General features: G+C 39.4%; 1 protein-coding gene across 1 annotated transcript; it reads right to left on the bottom strand.

The window, feature by feature from the left end:
• Window positions 1-758: 758 nt before the first annotated feature.
• Window positions 759-5248, bottom strand: LOC124287071 (ependymin-related protein 1-like). Its single transcript, XM_046723550.1, has 5 exons — window positions 5123-5248; window positions 3309-3416; window positions 2885-2978; window positions 1881-2057; window positions 759-853 (listed from the first exon to the last, which is right to left on the bottom strand). Exons 1-5 carry the CDS (start codon window positions 5246-5248, stop codon window positions 759-761), a joined length of 600 nt encoding a protein of 199 aa, XP_046579506.1.
• Window positions 5249-13658: the final 8410 nt, after the last annotated feature.

The following is a 13658-nucleotide window of genomic DNA, read 5'->3' as shown; positions in this document are numbered from 1 at the left end:
CATTGAATAAAAGGATAGTACTGATGTTGACTGCCATTGAATAAAGGATAATATTGATGTTGACTGCCATTGAATAAAACAATAGTACTGATGTTGACTATGCCATTGAATAAAGGGAAAGTACTGATGTTGACTATGTCATTGAATAAAGGGTAAGTATTGATGTTGACTGTGCCATTGAATAAAAGGATAGTACTGATGTTGACTATGCCATTGAATAAAAGGATAGTACTGATGTTGACTAGGCCATTGAATAAAAGGATAGTACTGATGTTGACTATGCCATTGAATAAAAGAATAGTATTGATGTTGACTGCCATTGAATAAAAGGATAGTACTGATGTTGACTATGCCCTTGAATAAAAGGATAGTACTGATGTTGACTATGCCATTGAATAAAAGGATAGTACTGATGTTGACTGTGCCATTGAATAAAAGAATAGTATTGATGTTGACTATGCCATTGAATAAAAGGATAGTACTGATGTTGACTATGCCATGAAGTGAGAAGTTAGTATTTGATGGCTGATTGTATTTAATATAAAATGACAGTATTAATGTTAATTTTGCGATATAGTGAAAAGTGAATATTTTATATTCACAGTAATACGATTGAGTGAAAGACTAGTATTTGATATTCACTGACAATCACTGTGATTTGTTATATTAATTTTACTAAGCGAATTGAGTGACAGGTTGGAATTTATTCATGGACAGAATTGCAAACTGAACACTTTGTGTTCGATGAACTTACGGTATCAGAACCGACAGTATGTCGGAATGTCCAAGACACTGGCGTCTTTGATGCCGGGATAGAAGTCGTTATACCCGAGAACGTAAAGAGAGTTTACTCCTGGAGAGAAAGTACATACATGTATTTCATAGTCAGCAATTTTTCCAGATTACTTATTTCACTTCACAGTGAGTAATATTAAGAGTTATAGTACGGAGGTTATTGTTTCTTTCTTGTGTGGGGCGGTGGGGTAGCCCAGTGGTTAATGCGTTCGCAAGTCACGCCGGAGGCCCGGGTTCGATTCCCAACATGGGTACAATGTGTGAAGCCCATTCCTGGTGTCCCCCACCGTGATATTGCTGGAATATTGCTAAATGCTGCGTAAAACTAAACTCACTCACTCACTCATTGTTGTGTGTAATTGTTAGGCGTTTATTTTCTAGGAATCGTGCGACTCGCGGCATGGGTGTTCAAAACAAGTCCAGTTATATCCATCTTCACTGCGATGTTATCTCATCTGCGTGAAGATCTGGCAATCCCTAAATAAGAGTCCAGTCCAAATGAAAGATGTGTGGATTCCCGAGCCACTCGGATACACATCTCTCAAAAAACGATCTGGCTTCCTGTCTTTACCATCTTGATTGGGAACTTTCGACTTTAACCAAGGAACAAATACAGATAACCACTCAAAAACGACACGACGAATTAGTCCACGACGAACAGTTGACGTGGACTTTATTATCTCCGTTCGAATCTGGTTGTTCAACTTCGTTTTCGAGATGCAGAAAGATATGCTGGGTGTGTGTGTGTGTGTGTGTGTGTGTTTGGGGGCACATGATTCATGTAGTCCAAAGGCTGGGGGGTGGGGGTGGAGGGGGGATGCTCCTAAGGGACATTGTTATGGGGGGAGGGAGAGGGAAGGGCTTTGGACATCCACCCACGCACCCGCTCAGCCCCTGGATTATAAATGGCACGACATAATGTCTCGGAAATTCTGATCAAACTAACGTTAGCAATCTCAATCTTTTCCAATCACTTAACTGACGTTTACTGACAAAATCGCTCGATTACTCCCAAACTCACTCACTCACTCAATAGTGCCGTCATTCAATGACTCAACCACACCCACTCACTCGGCCACACCAACCTGCGCTGTCTGTTGAAATCGTGGTGCTGACGAGTGGTACACAATCGTCCTGTGAGACAATAGCCTCAATGCTCTGATGCCTCCCATCGGTGGTGGTGCTGTTGTAGGTGTACGTCGCTGACGCCAGCTTGTTCCGGTTGTAACCATAAAAGTAAGGGCCCAGAGAGACAGCCCCACCTGAGATTAAACCTTGGTTTAAGATACGGGGGTGACCATTTCAAGTCAGGGATGGGATGGTGAAAACATCCTGGTAATGCCCAAACAATAAGCTGTATCGAATCTTAAGAAGGTAACTTCTTTATCAAATTATGATAGTATATGTTGAAACCATGCATCATAATATTAATTAAATAAAGAAGTTGTCATCCATAAGTATCTTACCTTCTTATTGCTCATCAACTTCTAAAATGCCAAATTTTATGATAAATTGCTCAAATTATACCACATATCTGCCATACATGGGAAAATTTATACAAAGATATTGATTATGAATGGCCCTTGATCTTTAATCTATATAGAAAAGACCTAACATATACATTTGCTATAACACTATGTAAGGATCTATATTCTTTCATGCATCTGTGACCCGTGAAGATCCGGGTCAGAATTGATCTTCATTAGCCCATGCTTATCGTAAGAGGCAGCTAAGGGACCGGGTGATCCGGCTCGCTGACTTGGTAGACACATGTCATCGTATACCAATTGCGTAGATCGATGCTCATGATGTTGATCACTGGATTGTCTGGTCCAGACTCGATTATTTTTTTTTTCCACATTTTTTTATTCCCGACTCGATTATTGACAGACCGCCGCCATTTAGCTGGAATTTTGCTGAGTGCGGCGTTAAACAACAATCAATCAATTAAACATAACGTTCCACGACCGTTTTAGTCTACTCTTGGGAAATTCAAAGGTTACGGGAGACCTACTCTGAAGTCTGATTGAAGTCAATGATTATGGACAGAACATTCAAACATTTGTCAATACACCTGAAAATGACTTACTTGGAACACAGATATTCTCCTGATCCTCAAAATGTCCATGAAGGGGGAATGTTGTACAAGTGCGTGCCACTGAGCCTATGCTGTAACCAAGCATCTGCAAACAACAACGAGAAGACAGATCTTTGTGACATATACCTATATTATCACTCGGCACAAAGAAGTACATGCCTAGGAGTGAGTGAGTTTACTTTCAGGCCGTTCGCGTGAAATATTCCAGCAATATCACAGCGGGGGACACCAGAGATGGCATTACACCCATGTGGGGAATCGAACCAGGTTATTCGCCGTGACGAGCGAACGCTTTAACTACTAGGCTACCCCACTGCCTCACATGCTTTGGAGGTGACAATGCGACATAAAACTAACTTTTGTTTGTCCACTGAGACACCATGCGGCAACTAATTGTCGTAAAGCATTTCTTTACCTTTTGGTAGTCGTAGATTACTTTGGTGGTTCCGAGGTAATTGTTGAGGCGGTCACCGCTGATGAGATATCTTTGTTTGAGGCCGTCGTAGACGATATGATACAACGCCTGAAAATATGCCATAAACGACCAGGAGATATTAAAAATTGTAAGTTCATAAAGATTTGAATGGATTCAATATTTCTCAAATTCCAAATTAAGAAAGACAAACATGCAAAATCCAGAAGCAATTCCCACGAGTCCCAAACACCTTCGTATACCGTAGTATACAACAAGATAAATGTTCCTCTACCAGACAAAACACATGCATTTCCGCTCCAGTGTTATTTAAACATTATTGCTAGTGTCGAAAGCTTCCTAATTAAATCAAATTCAATTGCGAGCTATCCGGGTTACATGCTTTCAGTAGTCAAATGCACTAAACCTTTAAAACTGAATTTAAAACTGAACTAAAACTTTAAAGCACCATGTCTCCATTTATCATCCTAAGATTACACCTGACGCTTTATCTATGGGCTAATGGAATGCGAATTTAAAGCCGAAAGCCACCTGGATAATAATTTCATGCGATTCCGTTTGACAGAACTTGGCTGGCAGGTGCTTGAATGTATATAGTTTGAAACCCCGGTCTTTCAAAAATACATGTTCCAACAATATAATAGAACACACTAAGTTGTTTTGTTAGGAACATTGTTTTGTATTGAAGGAAACGATGATTCTGAAGTTATGAATAACATGTGTTAGTGACATAGTTTTGTTAGGAAACATTGTTTTGTATTGAAGGAAACGATGATTCTGAAGTTATGAATTATATGTTGTTAGCTTCCTTTATCATATACAGACATATAGAAGTAGAGTATTTGGAACTGGAAAAGAACTATCATTTGATTTACTTTTGAAGCAATAAAATCCCCTGACGTGTCTGACTAGGTGGTATTGGACAGTGTAGTAAATACGTGGGGCAGTTAGTAATAATGATCCTAAAAGGAAATACAACATCGGCATGAGAAACATTTAAAGCCAACACCCCTTCACCCACTTCGTTGGTAAAAGTACGAGCAGACTTGTTGATCTACTGATCAACGAATGTGCAAAAAACATCACGAATCAAACCGAATCATTACTTTGGTTTAAAACATCCTTTCCAGTATATGTTTGTACAAAGGAATATTTTGTATCATAAAAATGTACCAAAGTGACAGTCAGTATTATTTTACCATTTCTGAATGCCAGACCATTTGTAAAACGGCCTCTGGAAGGCACGAATCGATATTCATCTTGTTCGGGAATGATTCAAACACTTTTAATTAAGAATTTAACATGAAGAACCTGATGTATTTTAATGAAAAGAAAATGAAGTTTATTGATATAACATGGCTGCAACGTTACATCGCCACGCCAGACTTTTCTGTCTTTGAAAGATATTTAGAAGTTATTAGAACATATGTTTTACTCTAGTGTACATCAGAACCAAAGAACGATCCTGGTCCCTGCTCCACAGAGCGATCTTGGCACTACGACTGTCGTAAATCCTATACTGTAACCCAGACTTACGACAGTCGTAACGATCTAAGCGACTCGATGATCGTAAGCCTGTGTTAAAGGATGGGAGTTACGACCAGTTTTGTGCTGAGATCGCTTTGTACAAGGTCCTCATCTGGAGAAGAGAATCTGTTCATGCAATTTTCACCGTTCAGCCATGCATTCATGATCACTCGTGTCATTCTGGAGAAGCCGAAAGCATTGCATTGAAGTCGACGAAAAGGGGAAAGTGATTACATTTGCTATCAATGGTCGACGGGCGCTGTACTTACACGTAACGTGGTCGTGGAGTTGACAATGGTGACATACTGGAATGCGTTGAATTGCTTGGGTGGACAACAGATGCTGCCACTAGCAACAGTCAGACCAGCGATGAAAAGTGCTGCTTGTAGGATCATTCTGGAGATGTACGCGTGCCACGTCCTCTGCAAATCTCGTCCTGACGAATGGAATTCGAATCTCTCTTTTATCCACACGGAGGAGCATCACGTGATGCAACTATAGAGCTCAGATGACAAATTCTCAGAATGTAAATGAAATGTATTTTTTTCCAAGAACGAACCGAAGCTCTCGACGTTTTCTTGATAAATTAGTTTATGTAACACTCATGTGAAGCACGTGTATGTCACATAACAAGAACCAGCCCCACCCACAACCCATGAGCACCTAATGCCTGAGGTGAGGTGAGGTGAGGTGAGGTGAGGTGAAATTGGGTTTAATGTCGTGCTTGAGAATATTTCGCTCACATGACGACGTGCATGCGTGTGTATGTGTATGTGCGGCTGCTTGTACTAGCCCAGCTTTCAGTTGGTTTTATAGTGCTAGCCCGCTGGGATACCATGCCGCAGTGAAGCATGAATACCCCACTCAGACACATTATACTGACTCCGAGCCGACCAGTCCTTGTTGTACCCATTAATAACGTCTTTTGGAATGACGCGGTCGGTGATCGAACCCCTCGACCTTCCGCTCTCCGGGCGGACGCACTAACCACTACACCACGGATGCGGTACCCAATGCCTGATGTGGCTGACAGCATTGGTGTCTGGATTCCGTGACGTTTGGTTGATGGCGCAGCATTGTATTCAACAATAGCGTACTATTCATGAAGAAGTTGGTAAAACATGTGTGAACACTGTAGCCTGACCATATCAGAAAACATGATAACGAACAATAACCTGGTTAAAATCCATCCAATTCTGAAACTATAAAGGCATAAGTTGCATAAAACTGTCTAAAGTTGGTGACTTATGAAGTATGTCGTATGTAAATATTTTGGTATAAATACACTGACGGAGCCATTTGTCCAAAATTACGACATTGCAACAACAGCCGTCATAACATGCAAGGAAGGGACGTCTGATCGGACGACTTTCCATCAGAACACCAGCCAACAGCCTCCTTCTGATGGTACTGGTATTGTGTCTAGTGGTGGTCCAATTGATTGAAATAATCGAAGATTGGTCGCAATGACAAAACGACCAAGCAATCGATCATGTTTTGTCATAATCGAACACAAGCAATTTTGGAACACTTGTTTGCATTAACAGTATTTATCTCAAGGTTGGTTTTGAATGTTACGTTTAATAAGCACTACAAGCTCGTTCCAAGTCGTGATTAAATTTACCTTGAAGACTCCTAACATTCTAGTCATCCTTTAAAGACGTGAAATTTGCAAAGAAAATCCCAAAAGAACAGCATGTTTTTTTCATTATTTTATGTGCATTAACAAACATAGCCAGGACAATTTAATAAATGACGCTAACCAATTTTTTTCGATGATTGATCGGTTGTAGTGGACCAATCATCAATTATGAGATTTTGACCAATTCCCAACACTAGTAGTGTCAGACTCCAACTTTCCATTACCGGCGCAGTTATTCGGCATGGGGTTGTGTCTTGCCAGACGAATTAGGACTCAGTGGTCATGGTCATTGGTCTTCCTTGCTGTTTCAGGTCTTCCTTACAAGTCGACTTACAACCATGTCATGTTCAGTTTATCACTGAGGTGGCGGCAGGTTATTACCTGCGTCTCGACGCGGATAGCTGCAAAATTGCTGATGCAGCGTTAAGCAATACTCACTCACTCATACTTGTGTCATGCATGTCATTAACTTGCCATCATGTCGAGAAAAGTTAAATATTAGTACTGTATCTTTCAAATCAGTTCAGAAATCTGAAGTGCACACACTGCAATAATTAAATGTACAGCCCAATGTTCTTCGCAGTACATGAACATGCGACCATAACGTTTGAGATATTACGTAAAGCACGTTCTTTACATATGCATTCCACTATGCTAGGTTATGATCACCTGTCTGAACCAAAATTGTAAAATGTGCCCTAAAATTTAGGTGGCACTTAATCAATGCTCTATGCAGAGAAACGTGCACCCTTGTAATGGTAGAAGATATTTTAAGTATACCCTTATAGGATCAGTGACTAAACTAAAAACACATCACTACGTTACAATCAAGCGCGTTGCAAATAGGTCCATCGCAGCCAAGCTATAGTTGAAAGATTTAACCGAACGTTAGCATAAAGCGTGTTTCTATATCAGTATTGTATTCAAATGAAATCAGATGAGTTACGATCAACGGACTGAGTGACACAGCTTTTGTATCCACCCTACATTACATAGTAACAAGATTAATTGGTAAGAAACCATGCGATGCTTTTAAAGTGAAATCTGTAAATTCGGAACTCGTATGAGGTGAGTACCGTGTAACAGATCCAGATAGTCAGGGAGAATGATGTGTATATATGTCTTTATGACAGCTTGCATAATGAGATTGGAATTATAGTGTTGGCTTATTGACGGCTCTCCAGTCATCCTTTGTCCAACACATGGTTTTCTAATGCTATACAAATTCACCAATAATTTTGCCTTCTGTTGAGATTGTAGCAGATTCTTTCCCGCTGCATCGGAACCTCAAATCACCGGAACATTTGTTTCCCCATCATACGTTGCGACTATATATCCTATCCTGACAATCTTATACATGTATACTATTATGCTTGAGTGCGTTCAATATCTGAACTATGGTTAGCATGTTTAATCTGTGTTAAAACAGCTTTAAAGTCAGTTTTGAATAGTACTGGCATTTCATTTCAATAATGACCAACCTTTAATATCCTATTAAATTAGTAAGTGATAGTCAATAAAAAACCTTCGCAACTATTTAAAATGCATATCGTAAATAGTTAATAGTTTAACAATGAAACAGGGACATCTGAATGAGAAGTGTATGTGTCGTTGATGACCATAGATTTTGCTAGACGACTGACCAAAGCACCCTACTGTCCATCACATCATTTACCATGAATATTTATGGCTAAATCATTATTGCCTTGTTAATTTGTGATGCTGGTTAGGTGCATTGAAAACTTCAAAGTTATCATCATTTTGTGGGTTGTTCCAAAGATGATCAAGATATTTTTAGAACACCAGGGAATAGGCCAGATCTCAATGCCCATCTTACACAGTTATAATTGTAATTTTCAATGTTAATTATGAAATTATAACATTTTATTATACCATGGGGTTACATTTGTATAAGATCTAACTTTCAAAGGCATATAGGTTGCTACATCTAAATATTAACGAATGCCAATTCTGTTCCGGGCCGTTTCACCTCAAGTAGTTTCATTGGGGTCGTTTCACTCGTCTTGTCTGTTGAAGTGGTGTAAATAGAATTTCAGCTGTTAACTGATATTTCATACTTTTCAAATCATTATTTCTCCATTAAACATGTTTGATGAGACAGGTTCAATATCACTAAGGACGTGTACATTCGCGTTTAGAATGAACCTCAATCTTCCAACCTCTCTCTCTTCCATGATCTGTGGGTACACCTCTTAACTGAGGTGTTTTGATCGGTTATTAGGAACAAAAACAGTGTTGGTTGGTTTGTTGTTATCAACAACTTTGTCAAGATTCATTAAAACAATCAATTTAACTACAACAAGAGTGTTGATAATTCACTTGGTTTTATCAACAATTTGTTAACATTTATGAAAACAATCAATTCAGCTACAACAAGAGTGTTGATAATTGGCTTGCCTTTTTCAACAACTTTGTTTACATTTATGAAAGTAACCAATTCAGCTACAATAAGAGTGTTGATAATTGACTTGCTTTTATCAACAACTTTGTTAACATTTTTGAAAGTAACCAATTCAGCTACAATAAGAGTGTTGATAATTGGCTTGCTTTTATAAACAACTTGTTGACATTTATGAAAACAATCAGTTTAGCTACAACAAGAGCGTTGATAATTGGTTTGCTAACTTTGCTAACATCCATTAAAGCAATCAATTCATCTTTCCTCATTCGAGAATAACATCTTAGACCATGCTGCTTTGCCAAAACATTTAAGTTTTATGACTGTGACCATTGTACTGTATTCAAATTAACTCTTTGTGTGTATTTATGCATAAAACATATATGCCTCATAAAAAGCTGAATATTCATTCTACCTTATGCATTTCTCCCACAGAGGCACCTCTCTCCCTGGCAAATGTAATCTGGTCACGTTATCAGGCTTTGTCAGCTTTACAATTCTCACCTTTGGCTTCAATTCTGCATACAGAGCTTGCATAGTTAACATGAACCTTTTCTGATGACAATTGCGTGTATACCAAAATATGGCTTGCATGACACTTCCCACAAGTCTCTGATTTTCCTATAAAGCAAACATTAACATATGTTTCTCCAGTCAGTGTTATACATTTATGAACTTTTACCTGAATGCGTGTTACAGCCTCATGAACAGCGACATATGACTTCATGGCCGAGATGCGACTAGCGCAGTTGTTGTCAAACCTAAAATGAATATGATCCTTTCTGACAATCTCACAGTATCTGAAACTGACATCTATGCAGTTAGGATATTGAAATGATGTCGGCTTGAAGTCAAGTGGCAATCCAGATGTTAGATTGTGTTCGTGCATTCAACATCATTTAACGTTTGTATTGAATGATATTGTCTTGGAAGCTGTTTAGATGTTAAATCAAGCCTCCGTGTCTTTCTCCGATTCCATTCAGTTTGTGCTGTTTCCAGGCGCTTTTAAGTTATATATCCGTGGAGATCCGGGTTAGAATTGATCTTGAGTAACCCATGCTTATCGTAAGGAGCGACTAACGGGATCGGGTGTCAGGTTCGCTGACTTGGTTGACACATGTCATCATATCCCAATTGCGTAGATCGATGTTCATGATGTTAATCACTGGATTGTCTGGTCCAGACTGGATTATTTACAGACCGCCGCCATATGGCTGGCATATTGCTGAGTGCGGCCTTTAACTAAACTCACTCACCAATTTTAAGTCATATTACATCTATTTCTTTCTGCCTTCTTTTCTGAAATCGCAACCATATAACTCTAGCTTTGGTACTGGTACTGGTGCTACACTTGTCATTTTACCAATTCGAGGACAGCCTGTTTGTTTGTTTGTTGTTTAACGCTTCACCAAACAATATTCCTTCTATATGGCGACAGTCTGCAAGTAATCGAGACTGGACCAGTCAATCCAGTGATCAAAAGCATGAGCATCGATCTGCGCAGTTCTTCACGTTACAAGGAGACATACATCATATTTCACTAGGCACATGGACTATACTATTTATAATATGCTATCAATTTGTTTAATTAAATTTGAACATTATTAGTCCGAGAAAGTCGACTAACGAATCCAAATTAACCCAACTGTAAAATACAGCAACGGGGTGCTGTTGATCAGTTGATCGCTGCGAATTTACATCCCTGGAGGTTGGTCATGTCCATGTTTGCTGATCAAATGCATTTTGTGAAATGTACATGTTTATGTTGCCATTTATTGTGTCGCGTAACAAGACACTGGACAGAACATGTTGTTGAGCCATGAAGTAGCTCCGACAAAGTGGTATTTTCACTGCACTGAACACATCAAATGAAAATATCACTTTTCTTAACTCTTTCCATACGACGTAATTTTTCACATATGCACATACCTAAGGACGTGATATCACGTCCAGGCATCTACAACCCTTGCACACAACCAGATTTTTCCATCCGTAGCCTCTGAATTCGATGGACGAGATATTACGTCCGATTTTTTACAATGTTTCCAAGGGACGTGATAACTCGTCTACTCCTACTAAACGTATTTCACTGTTTTCTTGCCGAGTATCCTCGTCCTTCGAATGCAATTCGTGTACTTTGTGACAGTGCATTATTTAGGATTTACTTGATTATCTCCCCTGGCCAAAACCACGTGCTATATGGCCTTGACATTCGGTGACCACAGCGTTAAATGGCTGGTCGTGGAAAATCGTATATGACTGCAAGCCAAGTTCTATCTGCCATTTGTGATGATGCGAGTAACTGGTACGACGTTTGACGTTTGATTGTTAGCAATGTTCTTTGACTGTTGACTGCTCTTATAACTGGTACCACAGGTAACACTCGTTTCATTCGTTCTTTGGATGTCATGACCTATAATCCTAAGTGATGACATAAATCTACGAAATTGTGGTTGTTCTTCCACCGTAGTGTAGTCACAGGATTGAAAAAAATTGTCATAATTATCACACTGCTGTGTAAGTTCAATTATGTTTCTCCTTTTAGAAAAAGACAGCATTCCCAATGTTTCTGGGCTAAAGGCGACCTAATATTTTCTCTTTTAGTCTGGAATAAAATAAAAGTGAGGAAAGATTTTTTGACGTGGTTAGAATCATCGATATTTGTAAATGAACAAAATATGTAGGAAGTTAATACCGGAAGTTATCACCGACCATATTTCATATGAAAGTTGCATTACCTGAATCCTTCAAAACTGATTCCAATAGTTCAAATTATTTTCAAAGGATAAAGTTGATAGAAATCTATCTAAACGATTTTTCATTGACTCCTGTACCTTATAAAGTCGTTTGGATTCTTAGTTTCGGGCGGTGGGGTAGCCTCGTGGTTAAGGCGTTTGCTCGTCACGCCGAAGACCAGGGTTCGATTCCCCACGTGGATACAATATGTGAAGCCCATATCTGGTGTTCCCCGCCGTGATTTTGCTGGCATATTGCGAAGAGCGGCGTAAAACTAAAACTCACTCACTCACTGTATCCCTTTTTCTCTGCCATTCTTCAGTTCAGATTGCTCGTGCACTTTGCATACAAAATGTAATATAAATTATGAAAAGCAGGTCATACAATGAATCTAGAAAGATTGTCCAAGAGTTCATCAGTTTTGCCCATCGTTGGAGCAAACACAGTACCTTAAGTGACATGGTGGTCACACACCCGGTTATCAGCGTTTTCGCCACACTAAGACCCAGAATATCTGCAGGGCCTCTAAAATGACGACAATAAATACTTTGGAAACGGTCCGTATACAGCCTGATAAGTATTAAATCCCACTAGCCTGCCTACTAACCAATACAATTATGCAGAATTGTCTGTCCATTTGGGCAGTAATGTGATTGACAAGATTCAGGAGAAGCACAACAGATATGCTTATGAAATGGTAAGCTTGCATCCCAAGCACCCACCTGTCCGATCTGTCAAGTTGTTCTCCATGCCCCCAAATCTGATTTGGGCAGAGTACCCGGGTCCAGGAACACAGCCCTTTTGACACTATTTGTAAGGCAGAAAGCTGTCGTGTTTCTCCGAAAAGATCTCGGTGGGTTCGACTTGGTAGCGTTTCCTGGGAGAATTGCCTTTCGCCTTATCGGTTGCGTGTGGACAAGGGCCCTGAGCTGATTACCAGGATCAAATGAACACTTTTTGCTGCATTCATATATTCTAATCTGTGTAGCATAAAATTACCAAAAAGTGTAATAATGACTTGACCTTGACAAAGGTCTAGACGAAAGGCTGTTTTACCACACCCTTTCTGCCTGCAGCTCAGAGGGTTTCCTTGAGTAAAAGAGGGGTTTTAATAGATTGCTTGAACGAATCGCCCCTCTGATATTTAGGGGAACATCTTGTTCTCAGATATTAGTGGGTGGAAAACACACGATCATACAAATGTGATTTTTTTCAGATTTCATGAAGTGCAAACACTCTCTTTTTCCAATACGAACACAATTTCGCCAAGGTTGTTCAGTTATAGGGACGTGTTGCAGAGCGTGGACCTGGCAGCTCACGATGTAAGTTTCACTTTGTGTGGCTGCCAAGACTCCTTGTACTGCAACAGTAATCAGATCAAACTGGCTTGGTGAATCACAGGGGATAACCATTTCCAGTATTTTAACGGCAAGGAAATTTATTTGTTTTATCTACGTGGATTCTCGCTTTAACTGGTTGTGGTAGCTCTGTTCCAACATCTACTCCACCTCATGAAAGGAATGGTAAAAGAGTGCATACAAAGCATTGAAAGTCATTTAGAGGAGCTGTTGGAAAGGTTGCAGGGGTTTTTGCATCTGAAGATGAGAAAAAGGTTTCAGACAACAAGCACGTCAAGTATTCCTTGCCAGAAGCAAAGAGCTTGTTGTAGAATGGGAATAAATGATATCCTCGATACAAGATGCCGTCTGGATTAAACTGAGCGTTATCAGGTAACATAATATATCTAAAAAAATAAATTATGTTTATATTTATGTTAGCATTGCAATGCTCCTTAGAATATGTACATACTATAAATAATAATTATTAACTAAATTTGAATATATTATCTCCCAGGAGCATTTGACGTTTTATGTAAGGTACATGTATCACTTAGAATTATGTTCAGTGTACTCCCCGAAACCACCGGCGGTGGTACAAGAGCATACATGTACATCATGAACGCTATAAAGATGACTGACTGACTGAGTTTAGTTTTACGCCGCTTTTA

Source organism: Haliotis rubra, unplaced genomic scaffold (assembly GCF_003918875.1).
Source record: "Haliotis rubra isolate DU_JTF1 unplaced genomic scaffold, ASM391887v1 Scf4, whole genome shotgun sequence".
Classification (NCBI taxonomy): domain Eukaryota; kingdom Metazoa; phylum Mollusca; class Gastropoda; order Lepetellida; family Haliotidae; genus Haliotis; species Haliotis rubra.
Note: the sequence above shows the minus strand (reverse complement) of the source record. Positions and strands in the feature narration are given on the sequence as shown.

Coding starts and splice junctions, on each gene's coding strand:
- LOC124287071 (XM_046723550.1), bottom strand. CDS start 5,248: ATGATCCTACAAGCAGCACTTTTCATCGCTGGTCTGACTGTTGCTAGT. Junction 3,417..5,122: donor ACTCCACGACCACGTTACGT/GTAAGTACAGCG, acceptor GCATATTTTCAG/GCGTTGTATCATATCGTCTA. Junction 2,979..3,308: donor TAATCTACGACTACCAAAAG/GTAAAGAAATGC, acceptor TGTTGTTTGCAG/ATGCTTGGTTACAGCATAGG.